The sequence below is a fragment of the Diadema antillarum genome, unplaced genomic scaffold (genome assembly GCF_040938485.1).
Source record: "Diadema antillarum isolate AM-2024a unplaced genomic scaffold, OU_Dant_1.0 scf00000028, whole genome shotgun sequence".
NCBI lineage: Eukaryota > Metazoa > Echinodermata > Echinoidea > Diadematoida > Diadematidae > Diadema > Diadema antillarum.
In genome coordinates, this window is record NW_027270917.1 from 1196378 (window position 1) to 1213640 (window position 17263).

A 17263-nucleotide genomic window follows, 5' to 3' on the forward strand; every position below is an offset into this window, starting at 1 on the left:
TTGAGAGCACTGCATTCATTCCATACGTAACGACTAATAAAGACGGAAATCAAGAGTCGCATGGACAACTGTTACTCATTAACAATGACATCTTTGGCGTAGCAGTACCTTGGACATTTTCAAATTTGACAGGGAACCTCAAGCGCACGCAAGCTGACTTTCTGCATCGCGGATGGCAAGGCCATACATCGTTGGAAGCCGGCAAAGTGTGTAAATACAATCTGGAGCTGCATAAAATAGATATCTCCCTTTCAGTGGTCCTCACTCTGTTGAGTGTAGACCTCCAGTCTAGTTTGCAGAAGAGATATATTTCAGTGAGTCGCTTGAGAGGGGAGCGTTGCAATCCTCCACACAGGCCATCATTTATCTTGTCAGTGACGGGGATTCTTCCTCGGGTGGTGCCATATAAAGGGAGACAGGACTTCCCGGATGATGAACTTGAAGACGGACTGGTCCGTGAGGATGAGGGAGTGCTCGCCGATCGCGCCCTCGACTTCGTGCTCCCTCACCGGCTGGGGCTGCTCGCGTCTCCACCTGTGAGGCAGAAAACGAGATGGGTGTGAACCGGGGAGAGAAGTGCTGGATAAATGACTTGCGTGTAAATCGGACTAAAAGGAGAATGGGACTTAACACGAGTAAGAGCAGAGGATAGAAAGTTAGTAGAGGAATGGCAGATAATTATGAAAGCTACATGATTAGAGTAGAAGCTCATCCATATTGGTACCTCATTTGAAATATTGGTCTTAAACTTTTGGTCTCAATACATGTACATCACGATTTACCTCTGGAATTGTGAGTTGTCAATGCAACAGCCCTCACAGTGGCCCGACTTGTCTTCACCTTTGCTCAAGTGATGGACGATACGTGGGTCACAGACTGCGCATTCTCTCAACGAAAATGGGGCAAGTATAAATTTTTGCTACCCTGTGACCCACTTAATATCGACTGTCACATAATAAGGTGATGATGGGTCAGTCTGCTAGTGCAGGCTGTAGCAGTGAAAGCTGAAAATTGCGGAGGTAAATAGTGTGCATTGAGATCTTAAGTTTAATACCAATTTCAAAAGCCAAATGATGTTATCTTATCCAGATGATGTCATATCATTGTGGATGTCGTGTCACAATGTGAATCAATATGTCTGAACATTCCAGTCTTTCTTCATATGTCTGTATAGAACACTGTCAAAATGAAGTGATCATCAAAATGAATTGTGTGCCAAAATTGGTTCTGTGTATCTTGTAATTTGCCATATTATTAGAGTCTCTCCCCCCCCCCCCCCCCCCCCCAATGACGACATGCCAAGTCAGAGCAATATTGTTGCAAAACATCAGTGGTGCAATGACGGCAATCAGTAATGATACAGGACACTTGTTCCAACCAGGAAGTATCAGGCTTTCAATTTGTAGTCCCTACATAAAGAGGGGTGGTACTCAGTTGCGATTATTTGCAGTATTCTTCCATGGGTTGAACATTTTGGGGGCATTTCTCTAGAAGGAGTGTTTTTGTGTGAAATAACAAACAATACCAAAATGATGCAATGATTCATCATATTGTTTCAACTTGATGAATCAAACTGATAAATCTTGATTTTTCACAAATATCTGAAATATCAAAATTTGATGATCTTATTAAGTGGAAGTTAGTGGAAGCGGCACATTAGTTACTCTCTGCTTGTTCACAAAATACAGGCAAATACCTACGATCTGGTGCCATATTCCATGAGGCTGGGTCCAACTAAAATATGGAACCAGACCGTACAGCAAAAAGATTTCAAAGACAAGACAAAGACCACCAAGGAATGGATTCAGCAAAATTGTACTTGCCAACTTTTGAAATTCAGAAATCTGAACACTTTTTAAAAGGGGAAAAAAATGCACACAAAGTCCCTTCGGCCCCGGTCCAGGACTCACTTTCAGAGCTCTGGAAGGCCTGGGGTTCTATATTAGGCTCTGTGACGCAATCTGAGCCTATTTTAGAGACAATTTTCCTTAAAATATAAAACCTATGTACGGGTGATTTTCACACAGGCATCTATCTGGATAAGACAGATAACAGTCTTAAAGTTGGTTTATATTCATGATACACTAATCGACTGTTCTTTAAAAAAATCTGATTATGTCAATTTTTCAAAAATCAGAACATTATTTTTCATGGTCCCAAAACCTTAGAAATCTGAACAGCTCAGTTTTCATCAGAATGGTTGGTTAGCACGAAATTAACTCTTCACTCACTTCCTGTACGCTCGCAAGCTGCGTAGATTGACGGTGCCGTCTCCGAGACCCATTTTTATCGTTGGTTGCGAGTCGGGGAACTTGGTGTATGTGTAGGAATCTTCCGTTTCAACTTGTGTGCCGTAGATGGGAAACACAGGCACACCTGCAAAACATCAGGAGAAATAATAATCAAAGTCATAATTCACATTAACTCTTTAGCATTGTTCTGGCAAACATAAACTACACACACACACAGTAACACACTCACGCACAAACTAACAACAGCAACAAAAGTATATAAATTGTGAAACGCAGTTAACTGTGAGGTTCTTCAAATAAGAATTTACAATGATAAATCCTGGCATTGCTAGCAATAAATTCTATACAGCATATCAAGTGTGCAATGTGAAAGCAGTTCATAGAAGATGTGAGGATTGTTGCTTCATACCCAAGCTGACGCAGTATCATATCCCAAACTTGTGGAAATGGAAGTTATTCTACCTTGGCAAGATTTAACCCTAACTAGGCCGGGCTATTTAGGTAGATGATAGAGCCGGGGGGGCAAATGTAAGAGAAAAAATTTCATAAGTATTTTATTGTTTTTTGAATTTCTTATGTATTTCTATGTTTTTTCGACTTTATGTTTTTCATTGTTTTTTCGACGAAATTTGTCCGTGACATTGTTACGAACAAGGAAATGCGTTATTAATTGATTTTAATTGATAAACCCCCCAAATAATCATGCTTTTATGAAATTTGCCTGTAAACACAGTTTGCATTGAAATTGTACACAAATTCACGTTTTTGAGCAATTCTTGGTGTGACATGCACGTGCATATTTATGCGCAACTTCGGAACCGCGCACCCGGGCATCGCAAATTTGGTGTCAAAAGATGCGGGAGACTCGTAAGAAAAAAGTCATGAAACGTCGCGGCGATAGCTTCTCGCGATAGAGATACATCGCGCGAAACGTCGAGGGGGCCCCCCCCCCCCGGCCTAGTTAGGGTTAACTTCTGCCGCTACCAAGCTCAGATCTACTTTCTATAACTCTCTTACAAGATTGGCACAGCCTTACGTGGTGCCTTGATATCCTGGACCAGTCCCTCCGTGTCATTGAGCAGGTACAGTCCCGTGGGATAGTCCAGGTCCTTCAGGAGTTGAGTGTAATTCCTGGTGGTATAGTTGGCATCGGGCGTCGTGATGATGACCTCCTCCGGCGTCCAGTAGTCCACGTTGGGCAGGAGCAAGTAGGTGCTGGGGTAGGTTCGCTGCGCTAGGCGTGCGGTCAAGGAAGGTATGACGTACTCACTGAAGTTGTCTCCTGCAGGATGACCATTATTACGAACATGGAGTGATTGGCAATCACTACTTAAATTGTGCAGCTAATGTATGTTTACCTCTACTCACAGCTCTACCGTACCTGCTGTATGGTTGGTTTACTGAATGCATTGGTGAGTTTTAGTCAATCGAGTTAAAATGGACATTGGAGAAAGGCAGGAACTCAACTTGAGCAAAGATTGTGCAGGCCATGAAATAGAGTCGAGTCAGTATCACAGCATGTGGGAAGAAAGCAACTGTAAACTGAATGTGAATGCAGACATTCATATAAATGTTTACAAATGAACATTTTCTCACAAGAAAATGTACCTCAGAGAGAATTACATCTTCCAGAGGACAGTCTCTGATTTTCACTGATTGACCACATATGCATCCATTCATAGATCTCAAATTTCATTAGATCTATGTCACTGTACACACATTTTATTCATAAAAATCAAAATGATGTACTGAGTAACTTTGATCAATGTATGACTCCAGGTAGAAATTGTGACCCTGCATCACAAAACCAAATAAAAGTCACCAGACATGGATTTTTAGTAAAGGGCAGATTCTGAAAGAGCAAACTCTAACTAAGCTTTAAAATGATGTATAACTCAATTCAAATGGACTCCTCTAACCTATCTAAATACTGGAAAGAAAGCACACACTCTGGAAACGTGTGAACTGAGAAAAGAGGCTCTGAAGTACAGGGTCTATTCAAGCGTTTAATCTTTACCAAGCCATGCTGGCTGAGCAATGAAAGGGACAAAACACAGGATGTAAACCACCGGAGCAAGAACAATGAAGGGATTATCAGATTATGCTGAAATTGAGCAAGTTCTATTAACACATTCTGTCCATGATTAATGCCAACTTTCAAAGCTGTAGCATTATCCTTTCAAAAGTTAATAGACTTGAAAGTGAAGAGTGTGCAAAGGATTTCAAGAAATGAAAAAAAGGCCTCTAAGACACACCTGATCATTCTACTCTCCCCCCAAAAAAGGGTTACCGGTATATACTAGTAAAAAGTGCTGAAACACACTTTCCCATTCACGTCATGATCCCAAACTAAAAAATAATGTAGACGGATAGCTCTTTCAGAAAATACAAAAAACTCAGGATTTACTCGGTTGACCCATTTCACCTTTTTTGAGTCCTCACATAAAATCAAGTGGTGTGACTTTCAACACCAGCAAGAAGGAGAAAGGTTTACAAACTCGTCATCAGTATAGTTCATCATTAAATGGTCTTTACCTGAGGTCAACACCCTCATGACTTTTGTGGTCCCCGCATAGGGGCCCGAGATGGGTACCCAGGCCTGGATGTAGCGATTCTTCCAGGCCTCTGGCTGCTGGTTGAGGAAGTAGAGAGTGTAGAGGCACCCCAAGCTGTGCGAGATCAGGACCACGGGCTGTTTGCCGTTCACTTTGTACGTCTCCTCGATCAGCTGCTGCAGCTTCCAGAAGTACATGGCTCCCTCGTCTTTCCAAACGAAGACAAGATTGGAGTCAGTTTGGTGTGGGTTAAATGCAATACTCGTCAAGTCTTTTGTGAGAAATATTAGTTTTCTAGACAGTACGTACATTTATAATACATGCATCATATTTTATAAATTCAGACATTATAGGTTCAAAGTGCAGAGGAAGTAGCAAAGGTCATTGACCTGTCAGAGCTCCACTCTCTTTTGGTATCACTCATCATTCACACACAGGCAAGCCAGATTGCTCACTGAAAGTTGTGTATGCTTTCAAACACCAGAATGACACCACTTTGACTCTGAGAGGGTCTCCTAATGTGGCACTTGACAACAAACAGGCTGCCTAGACCCAGTAGCCTGGGATACCATGGAGTGGGAAGGCTGCCACTTTCCAAGGAAGATATGTCTTTGTGATGGTAATTACTTTTCGCTATCCCTACTTACAAACGACGGGCGGTACACAATGGTAAAGGAACGAAAAATTAGTCGCACTAAAATATCCACTTTTACAGTACCCAGTAAAAATGATGGACAAACTGATGTCTGCGGTGTTTAACAGGTGTCAAATAAGCTATCGATGGTTGAATCAAATGATGTGAACATGTAGCATTTGTCTGAACACTTAAAACAAGAATAGTGAAGCAATAGTTAGCTAAAGACACTGTATTACAGAAAAGTTGTACGCAAACTTACTTGGTGCTTTGCGAAAGTCATAGGGAGCGGCTTTAATGTTGACCCCTCTCTCATAGCCAAAATCGACGAGCGCATCAACCAGGTGGACAAAGTAGGAGCCTGTAGACCCAATGAAAAGAGTCAATAGAACTGTGAAATAAAAGTCATGCAAATATTTCCCACAGGTTTACCGTGCAATAGTGTTACATCATTAAGCATCAATACCATCAATAACAATATGAGAAAGTGGTATTTCTGACAAGTCAATGGTATCTATACAAAAGAGGGGACCAATGTTCTATTAAGATCTCATGTTTTGGATATCTCAGCCCCTTCAAAACCAATTTTCATCAAAGAAACTTTGAATTCCTCTTATGACTGTATGCTCTTTTATATTTAATAAGTGGTTTCTAATCATTTCACAGAAAAAAGTTGGAAATCTGAAGCCCCTCTAAACCAAAACTATACCATTTCTTTAAGCTGTCTGCTACAAACATGAATTACATTGAAAAGCCTAAGTTTGCATTATCAAAGCACACATACTTATAAGAGCATATCATATATCTATCTTAGCATACATTACCATAGGATACTTTGCTTGGGTCCAGCCATTCCACTGTACTGGTGTTTCCAAAGCCTGGCACAATGACATCAACTCCTTGTGTGTCTAGACTCGTTCGAGTGTCTGGATCATAGATTAATCTGTTTGTGTGTTGTTGGTTGTGTGTTGTTGGGGGGGGGGGATGGGGGGGGGGGGTTAAGTGAAAGAAACAAGAAAATGTGTGAGATAATAGTACAGGAGGAACTAAAATCATCACAGCACTGAATAATTTGCTGATCTAAATCAGCAACAGGAAGATTACGTCACATTGCAATTTAGGAAAACCAACGCCACATCTTATAAAGGACTGATCCAAAATATAATGTAACTGATGAATGATATGGCTACGAGTGAGTTTGCAGTTACCTAACACACAAAGGCCTTAACACCACCTATTTTTTTCTGGCGATCCATTCAGACCATTAAAACCTTTCAATCTGAAATGTTGGCAGCCGAAAAAAGATATGAAGTGGCCCGAAATGAAAAACTGACTTTATACAGGACTCATTATATACCCATAAGCCATGTGATTAACCAAACGGGGGGGGGGGGGGGGGGGGGGGGGGGGGGGGGGGGGGAACTTGATACACAAAAATCGATTTGGGACTTCAATAAGGCTAGATAGGGACATGCAATAACTACAATTGTATACTGTAGGTTGGCAATTTCCATTCATCATAAAATGGTATTTCGTTTACTCTAATCAACAAATTAACTCGTACACTGGTAGGAATTCCATCCTACACAGTCATTTTCAGTGTTAAAACATGTTTGATATCTAAAGTTAATTTTGTTTTGACAGAGGAACAACAGAACTCTGCAAACACTGTTTGGCGTTTACAGCACATTTTCACAGGTCAAAACACTACTAAAGAGATGGGAAGAGAATATACTTAGTAGTCACGCCTGCCTATACCCAAGGGAAACAAAAAGAGTGGCCTTTATAGACAGGTTTAACTGTATAATATGGGCACGCACTTGATGTTGTCGATGAAACAGTCGAAGAGGTAGGGGACAAACTCGTCCAGGTTGAGCCACAGCGTAAACAAGTCGCTCTTTTTTGAACAGATGTAAGGATGCAAGGTTGTCGTTCTGTTCAGGGTGGCCTGCAGTTGGCAGCCTCCATCCCCGGGAACTGCAGATTATAGTGTGGAATAACATAATGAAAGTAATATAATATCATTACAGAAGAGAAATTTTTTTCCATGGTTATGGGGCCAACAACTTTTAAAAGCACATCTAGAACAAGGTCTGGCATTCTGTATTAAAACTGATAAATAAAAACAGAAAAGGCAATGAAAAACTGAATAGCTTAGAATATTTTAGTATATCAAAATATACAAAAAAAAAAAACCAACAATATGACATTAAATCTAGACAATAGAAAATAGTCTTGTAGACTTTGCATGACAATGATTTTAGAGAAATCTCTCAGTGTTTTTGAATGAAATACCCGTACATAAAAATGAAAACATACTCTGTTCTGAAGGAAAATGAGATTATTCTAGTGCCTAAATGGCGCACATTTCATAAGGCCAAAATCATCAGGCACATGGGTGTCTGGTGCCAAGCAAGCATACTGGTCAAAGTCTTGACCAACACAATGAGCCCTTGTCATCCCTGCCCTGCACAACTTTTGAATATCATATCTGGCTGTTTGCACAGTCATAATCATCCCACCATCCTCTCACCATTGAAAAATGCAAACCAAAAACAGATCATAAACAGATCAAAAACTCAAAATGAGATCTGGCAGAAATCCAATGTCCATCTGGTATGATACATCCAACGGCGTAGCCAGGATTTCATCTTAGGGGGGGCGGTTAGTCTGCGAGGGAGCAAAGCGACCGAGCCCGAGCGAGCGGAGCGAGCGAGGGGGGGAGGGTGTGGGAGGGGGGTGTCCCCCCTCCCACGGTAAGAACTTTTTGCATTTTGATGTTGTAAATGGTGCAATTTGATGCATGTTTTTGCGCGTTTTATCGACATGAAACAGTCCCACTTGTTTAAGGTAGCAGTTTATTTTGATGTCGATTATTATTGAACAATTTGCCTGTAAAATTGTATAATTTAAATACACTTCTTGTATCAATTCTTTTCACTGAATCATGAACGCGACTGAACCCGAGCGAGCGGAGCGAGCGAGGGGGAGGGGAGGGTGTGGGAGGGGGGTGTCCCCCCTCCCACGGTGAGAACTTTTTGCATTTTGATGTTGTAAATGGTTCAGTTTGATGCATGTTTTTGCATGTTTTAACGAGTTGAAACAGTCCCACTTGTTTAAGGTTGCAGTATATCTTGATGTAGATTATCATTGAACAATTTGCCTGTAATATGGCATGATTTAAATACACTTCTTGTATTAATTTTTTCATGAATATCATGAACGCGACTGAACCCGAGCGAGCGGAGCGAGCGAGGGGATGGGGAGGGTGTGGGAGGGGGGTGTCCCCCCCTCCCACGGTAAGAACTTTTTGCATTTTGATGTTGTAAATGGTGCAATTTGATGCATGTTTTTGCGCGTTTTATCGACGTGAAACAGTCCCACTTGTTTAAGGTAGCAGTTTATTTTGATGTCGATTATTATTGAACAATTTGCCTGTAAAATTGTATAATTTGAATACACTTCTTGTATCAATTCTTTTCACTGAATCATGAACGCGACTGAACCCGAGCGAGCGGAGCGAGCGAGGGGGAGGGGAGGGTGTGGGAGGGGGGTGTCCCCCCTCCCACGGTGAGAACTTTTTGCATTTTGATGTTGCAAATAGTGCAATTTGATGCTTGTTTTTGCGCGTTTTATCGACGTGAAACAGTCCCACTTGTTTAAGGTAGCAGTATATTTTAGTGTAGATTATTATTGAACAATTTGCCTATAAAATGGTATCATTTAAATACACTTCTAGTATCAATTCTTTTCACTGAATATCATGAACGCGACTGAACGCGAGCGAACGGAGCGAACGAAGGGGAGGGGAGGGTGTGGGAGGGGGTGTCCCCCCTCCCACGGTAAGAACTTTTTGCATTTTGATGTTGCAAATAGTGCAATTTGAGGCTTGTTTTTGCGCGTTTTATCGACGTGAAACAGTCCCACTTGTTTAAGGTAGCAGTATATTTTGGTGTAGATTATTATTGAACAATATGCCTATAAAATGGTATCATTTAAATAATCTTCTTGTATTAATTCTTACACTGAATATCATGAACGCTGTCTGCTCAGCAATTAAACAGAAAAAGCATGCACACGAGGGTGTAGATGATAGGGGCATATCCCCTCCCACACGAACGTGATTTTGCGTTTTCAGACCTGAAATTCAGCGATCTGGTGCAAATTTTTGGTGCAATACTTTTTCATCGAAGTGTTAAAATCACGGAATTTAGCTCTTATTCCGAATGTGCACCATCTGTGTGTATGTATAAAGTCTAGTGAGGTAGAGCTTAGGGGAAGGGGGATTTCCCCTCCCGCTCGCGGAGCTTTTGCGTTTTTAGAATTGAAATAAAGCGATCTGGGTATAGCCACAGTCTACTTCTATGCATGGCGGAAGGGGGGGGGGGGGAGGGGCGGGCGAGCAGGGAGAAGGCGTGGGCGAGTGTTATCTCCACCCTTCCCTTCCGATGGAGCTTTTGCCTTTTTGAGGTTGAAATTGAGATATCTCGTATACGCATATTTGATGGAATCAACATTTGGGAAATCACAAAAAAAAAAACCAACTGATGGGGAGGGGGGGGGGGACTGAGGGAGGAAAGGGTCGATTAACCAAGGGGAAACTCCCCTTATACATGAGGGAACCTTGAGTTTTCGGAATATAAGTGATAAGTCTTGTGCACTCAGAATTATTCATAATTTTTGTGCAAATCTAAAAAGTGTACTAAGCTAGGGAAAGAGGCACAGAGGGGGAGGGTTTGGGAGGGGGTTTCCCCCTCCCAAGCACGAGAGATTTTGCATATTTTGAATTGAAATTCAACGATCTGGTGCACAATTTGAGTGAAATATTCAAAAAAATATCTTATTTGATGAAAGGTTGCAAAGGAGACCCGCTTCATGTGCATGCATACAGTATACACGCATTTTTTTTTCCGCCTCCCAAATCCCCGGTCCAAATCTTAGGGGGGGCGACCGCCCCCATCGCCCCCCCCGGCTACGCCAGTGGATACATCTCTATTAGACACTCAAAGTGCATATCATATGCAAGCCACATGGTCCACTTGTGTTTGCTTGGTTATGAAAATACACTTGTGTACTTGAACTTCCACAAAGAGTGAAACTCATCAGTACTTAAGTTCAGCCCTGTACATGATGCATGCACACTATCAGAGCAATATAGTGCCTGGATGCCTATCAGGGCAATTACCCCCAGCTAAATACTGATTAGTGATAAGGTTAGAGTAAAGATTAGGGTTAAGGTTAGGTTTAGGATTAGAGTTTGGGTTAGGGTTAGGGTTACGAGCAGGATTAGGATTAGGGTTAGGGTCAGGGGAAGGGTCGGGGTAATTGCCAAGGGTATATTGCCCTACACCTGCCTGGATGTGCATAATTTTCCTGCTTTCAAAACTTTTGTAGAGTGAGTAAAGTCATTCATTTACAGTAGCTTTTACAGCATGTTAACACACAATTTGATCCCTGATACTGAGAGTGCTCCTGATTTGGGATGAAAACAGAACACTGCTGTGTGCTACAAACTTACATGCTTGCTTGCCCAGGGCAACTACAATCTTACTGTTGGACAGTCAAAGTGAATGGGTGATTGCCTTCTACACCACTTCAAAACCTAAAAAATTTTACCTGAGATCTCCCTGGTTTCACAAGGGAGATCTTGTAGCATCAAAGATCTCGCAAGTGAAATCCAAGGAAAAATGCTACATCTGTACATGTAGGTGACTTTTTCAGAAATTTTGCCCTCAAATTATCCCTGGTAAACTCCCCAGTGTCCCAGGGACTCCTACTGTCCCAGGTGATGCTGTCGTGTGAAAGACATCACAGGTAAACTCCCAATTGAAAGGGAAGGTGAAGATACCCACAACATCTTGCTGGCATTTTCAGGCATGCACCATAATGTGTGCTTATGATGCAACAGAGCAGAATCTAGAGAAATTCAACTTGGGTCTCACTCACTAGTGTGATAGAAATTTTTTCCTGGGTATTCCACATCTGATTCCCCCTTGAATTTTCCCGGTAATTCCTTGAGTGACTAGCGTGAAAGGGATTTTAGGATGCATAGGGTATGAGTGACTGTCCACTTGTGAAATTGGTAGAGGTGATTTTATGCAAAGCCCTGTACACTGGACATCTACATCTCATAAAATGTGAATTTTGCTATTGTTATTATAATAGAGAAAAATGTAATCAGTAGCTCAAATACTGCTATCTTCTCTCAACAAAATGACAAAATATATGCCCAGATTTATTTACTTTTGTTTGTAATCAGAAGCATTTCTAAGATGATATTAGCAGGCACTGCTTCAAGGTCACCTCGGAGGCAAAGTCCACCCGGGGGTATTTTTTCATTTTGCTTAAGTTTTCTCCTACTTTCCTTTTCCTCTCACGGTTTGTTTTTTCAATTAGAGGCACGTGTAAGAAACGGCAAGCCTGGCTGACTAACTTGTGCCAGTGAACAAACTTTTGAATATCATGCATGTTGTTGATTTTCTACCAAAGCACAATATATCACATGGCGGAAGCGTGATTGCCCCACATACTCTGGATCATGTGGTCCATGCACAAATTTCTTCTTTGACATACATATGGTCTATAATATTCAAACAGGGCCACAATGCCAGACATCACAATGTATATATGCTTTCATACAAGAAATTTGTTCATGAAAATATCATTGTGAGCTGGGATTATGCAAAAATAATGTCAGTGAATAAACACATACAATGAATGCCGAAAACAGCTGTTGTTTTGTAATCTAGCCTAAGCTAACAAATGGCAAGAGGTTTATCTCACTGCCCAGGGTGGAGCTGTCTTCCCTCTACCACACGCCTACAACACTGTCTGTGGTACTAGTGTTCAAGAGCAATGCTTGAGCCTTGACCAAAATAACACAAACAAGTGCATGTCTACAAAAGTTGATTAGAATGTATTTGAACAGCCATTCTCCTTTACACTTACAGCCTGTAAATGCATCAATTATGAAGCTCCGATAACAGTGTTCACACAGGACAGAATATGGAATAGTCTCATGATGATATAATCATGCAAAACAAGTGCTGAACTTTGGACCACAAGGACAACAACTGTCAACAAAAAGATCTTTACCAGTATGCATTGCGAGCACAATGATGGTACCATGCTTCAATGAGCCACTCTTTGGTATCTATAAACAGTAAATTCTAATGCAAAATTCCACCTGGGGAGGATGGTGCACTCAACTACTTTCAAATACAGATTAACCTATTTCATACAACATTCTGAAATGTTCATAAAGTCTGTATTGGATCAGGCTGGTTCCTGTATCTACAGGACTGTACATATCACATATTGAATTATTAGACCAGGGAGGTGGGAAGAAAAGCCATTGCAGGTGAACTTTGTGGTAACCACATGAACATCATCTTACAAGATTTGGCCTGGAGGAGAATTTACTGTACAGGCAGCCAAGTTGGAACGAGTCTTGATCCAGAAGCTACTCATATGACTCGATCTGCAAAAATTGCGGTGAAATCTCACTCTCGTTCAATAAGAATGTTCATATGACTGCTAAAAAGTAAGAAAGTAATGAACACTTGTGAGAGCAAGAGACCGCAGGTCCAATAGATGAGAGTCTCCTGCTCCTTCGAAGGACCACAATCTAGGCAATACAGCAGATAAGAGTGTCCATATAGCCTATGAAAATGGGAAAACATCCACTGCAGCCAGACGACAACCAGGAAAGAGACCTTGGACCATCCATGGTCATTACCTGCTGAACCATAACACGTATTCGTCTATCATGATACTCTGAATATGCTATTAACCATTATCGGAAGGCAAAGAACATGAAATCTATTGATGTGGAAATAAGAATTACATTGTACATATTCATGACAAAAATCCTCCATGACTCATATGGATCAGCTCAAAACATGAATTTCTATGTAAGACTAAAAATTCATTTTCAGGTCTTGATCTCAAGGACAGAGAAACTCAATTAGATATTTTAATTCAAAAGAAGATAATGTGTTTAGATTCATCAATGTTTGAATACCGGTGGAGCAGAACCTTTTATCATCCTCTGATATGTTCACACGTGGTCAATGTTTGCCATGGCATCAGACTAGAATGGAAGTACCATGACATGACTGTCAAGGTGACTGTTGAAGGGATCTCATTTGTGAACAGGCACGAACAAAAAACAAAATAAACCCGAGGGTGGGCTGCAGTCACTGAATGGTTCACACACACTCCCATGATCCCAGACTACAGTACAATATGTGACCTGCTACAACAAAAAGGTCCTAAAGTCGCGCACGGTCGAAGCCGTGAAAATCGAGTTTGAAGTCAGAGCATTAAAATTGGTCAAAACTTACGATTTTCTGATTTTGATATGTTATTGGAGTCTAACATGTCTTCTATCATCTGTCGAAAATTTGAAGCAAAATGATCAAAGGAAAGACCAAAAAATAGTGTTTTTCTGAGCCATGTTTTTTGGCGTTTCAACGAAGCAGAAACTGGTTCGAAAATTTGGATTGAGCGCCACAGATAGGTTCCGCCCCTAACAACGACCAGAGTGATCTCATTGGTCAGTTTGCTGCTTGCTGCTAACCGAAGCGTGAAGCTCGCACACTGCCCAGTCGACTGGTGCGTGCGGGCAGGGTGCGCTACGCTCAGTCGCTTCTCACATCCTGGTCACTGATTGGTTGGTGAGGAGACCGCCAACACTGATGTGCTTGAATGAACTTTTCGGGGGTTGCTAGGGCTTACCTTCTATTGTCCAGAGGTGAAAACTGACTTGCGTGTCCCTTGATCGCGATTGCGTCGAAAGGAAGACTTTTAGGGCGCTTTTCTCGAAACAGTGATTTTCCAGACGTCTCGACATGCTCTCTTTTAAACATCGATATCTCCGCAGCCGATTATTTTTATAAAATGTGTTATATATCAATTTAAAGCAGAAAGATTAGGGGATTACATCATGCAATTTTCAAATAATCGACCTCGCCCAACTTTAGGATCATTTTGTTGTAGCGGGTCACTGATGTCAGCTGTCTGTTGTATACGTTGAGTCCAGTACAGTAGCAGTACAACATTCATGTCCACTGTACTCCTAGGTCCCTACATCAATTTTTTTCATATCTTGGGTAGACTATTTACAGTAAATTAGGGGAATCTGACAAGGTCTGTGTGATGTCAATTAGGCTCTATACGAATTTATCATAAACTAGTCTAGACCCTAGACTCTGTCCAAATGAGTTCAAGGGTCAGTGTAAACGCAGCAGCGACTCCATGTACCGTATAGGGTTACAGCGCCCCGCGCCTGGGTTAATAGGGTCAGTGGTGCCAGTCACCAGATTTCACGTGGTTTTTTTTTTTTTTTTGTCAACTACTTTAAACTTAAAGTATGAAAGTCTATTAAAAACGATGTCAACCCCTATACGAGGTGTAGAATAAGCTCCCACAGGGCACAAACATTCGACAGATTGTCATTTCAAACTTTATAACTACACGTCGTTCTCTATTTTCCCCTTCTCTTTTGGAGGCTGTCACAGATCATACTTATTTAGGGATCCAATTAAACAATAAACTGAACTGGGCAAATCACATTCGAGGTGTTTCTTCAAAAGGAAACCAAATCCTTAGCCTCCTGCGAAGAAATCTCTTCAGTTACTCGTCAAAAGTCAAATCCATCGCCTACAAAACCCTTGTACGACCCAGACTAACTCAGCAGTAACTCAGCTGGAAGCTATTCAACGACGATCTGCTAGATTTGTCCTCAACATCCACCAAAGAACCTCCAGTGTCACTGACATGCTTGAACGCCTTGAGTGGAAACCACTTGAACATCGTAGGGCTGCCCTTATTAGACTGACATTACTCTATAAATCGGTCTACAATTTTAATGCCCTGGACACGTCTCACTTGCAATCAAGCCCAATGGAAAACAGCAGGACGACAAGGCAACAACAGTCGATCTCCTTTAAAAAGTTAAAAACATCAAGAAAAATGATTGTTATAAGTATTCTTTATTCCCAAGAACCTGTGCTGAATGGAATCTTCTTCCACCGGATATCAGAGAAGCTCCCAGCCTAAACACATTTAAACAGAAGTTATATTTATTTGACTTGGGGAAAATTATCCAAAAAGCACATTATAAACTATAAACACTCCGCTCATTCGACCACGCCTGCACGTTTAATATCCCTGATGTGGAGTTTGTACAGTATCCCACCAGATCCAGATATAATATATGATGGCAATTTCACACAGTACAGTGCAGTGCCAGAGCAGTGGACCTGGTGCAGCGTAAACAGCGGTGGTTTGCAAGACAGACAGGCCGCCGTATCTGATACAGTTTGTATCCAGAGAGGGTGTGGGTTGCTGCATGATGGTTTGACAATAAGCCACTTCAGGGTTAGCTCATCAGTCATGGGCACATGGGTACTAATGACCTTTCTTCTTTCTTAACTGATTAGGTAAGGCCACTAGTCTCAAGCGACAGAAGACATCGGCTTGCCCAACGTAACAATTTATGGAATTCATCAGGGTCATGTTCAGACAAAGGATGAACTTGTGTAGACCAGGTGACCAGAATGATCCTTCCATTGGCATTTTGGAAAGCATCCACTTCATTATTTTGCATTGAATGTATTAACAATCTCTTTCTATTGTTTAATATTGTCAGATACCGCTTTTGCTGTCAGGTGGATGTGCTGCAGCAAGCTGGCAAGCACCACATAAGGATCACTTGAATAATCATTAAATTTACATGACAGATGCTTATCTTAGTGAATTTGAAAACCAACATGCTCTGCTGGTACAGATGACCTTTTCCTGTTAATACTCAACGTGGAACCCCGAACTGGCTTATAATATAGGCGCCAGCTCCTACCGGTCGCGGAGAGCAAGGGAGGAAAAGAAACGTATAACTCCTGAACTAACAAAGCCAGTAACCCCGGGACGCTCCTTGCTAGTATACTGTGGGAGAAACCCCGTCGCGAGGCGCTGTAACATAAATAGGGTCGCTGCTGCGGTTACTGTGGGAGCTACAGCCAGGGTTAGAGACATCAATATTTCACTTGTACATCATAGAATCATACTTACTCAGCACAACCGGAGGACCCTCATAGAATGGAGGAAAAGAGAACGAGTGTCTTGCAAGTGAGAGAAATAGCACCACTAATAGTAGAAACCAACGCAAATAACACATTTTTTTCTTTTATTCCCAGGAATATCAAGGGCGGAACGTTGTACTTCTGCGCCGTGTTTACGATGTGAGGGATCACGTGAACGAAACCAGCCGGCGCGGCGGCGGTGTGCCCAGTGTACTAGTGCATGGCTAGCTAGCCCCTTGTAAAGTGCCGGTGATGTCGTAATAAACAAACTCATCCGTTGTTGTCATGAGTCATGTGAGCGCGCGCAGAATGGGTGTGCTTGTGGGAGTGGCGTCCACAGGGGGTGTTACACAAAGCTGGGCTCTTCACACGGGTAAATAAGGAAATTCCGCAGAGAGACGTGTGTTAAAATTCAAGATTAAAAAAAATACACTGTATGTCAAATACAGCAGGGCCGGCGAACTGTTTTCAAAAGTGTGGGGGCCCACTTCCGGGTTTCATGAGCTAACTGAACAAGCAACAACAACAACAAAAAAAATCCTCAGCTCATCTCTCCCCGTCCCCGTCCACTTCCGGGTTTCTTCAGCTGACAAGCAAAAAAAAAAAAGGTCCTCAGCTCATCTCTCCCCGTCCACTTCCGGGTTTCTTCAGCTAACAAGCAAAAAAAAAAACAAAAAAAAAACCAAAAAAAAAAAACACGTCCTCAGCTCATCTCTACCCGTCCACTTCCGGGTTTCT

At 41.8% G+C, this 17263-nt stretch overlaps 1 protein-coding gene across 1 annotated transcript; it reads right to left on the bottom strand.

Moving 5' to 3' along the window:
• Positions 1-203: 203 nt before the first annotated feature.
• Positions 204-16665, bottom strand: LOC139736556 (lysosomal phospholipase A and acyltransferase-like). The gene is made up of 8 exons (XM_071647307.1): positions 16515-16665; positions 7262-7418; positions 6266-6384; positions 5704-5802; positions 4788-5015; positions 3289-3534; positions 2232-2376; positions 204-534 (listed from the first exon to the last, which is right to left on the bottom strand). The coding sequence occupies exons 1-8, from the start codon at positions 16618-16620 to the stop codon at positions 372-374; spliced, it is 1263 nt and encodes a 420-aa protein (XP_071503408.1). The 5' UTR covers positions 16621-16665; the 3' UTR covers positions 204-371.
• Between the last annotated feature and the right edge of the window lie 598 nt (positions 16666-17263).

Excerpts from the sequence above, each read along its gene's own strand:
- LOC139736556 (XM_071647307.1), bottom strand. The coding sequence starts at position 16,620 with ATGTGTTATTTGCGTTGGTTTCTACTATTAGTGGTGCTATTTCTCTCA. Across the intron at positions 7,419-16,514 it reads GGGTCCTCCGGTTGTGCTGA|TTCCCGGGGATGGAGGCTGC; the intron begins GTAAGTATGATT and ends TATAATCTGCAG. Across the intron at positions 535-2,231 it reads AGCTTGCGAGCGTACAGGAA|GTGGAGACGCGAGCAGCCCC; the intron begins GTGAGTGAAGAG and ends TCTGCCTCACAG.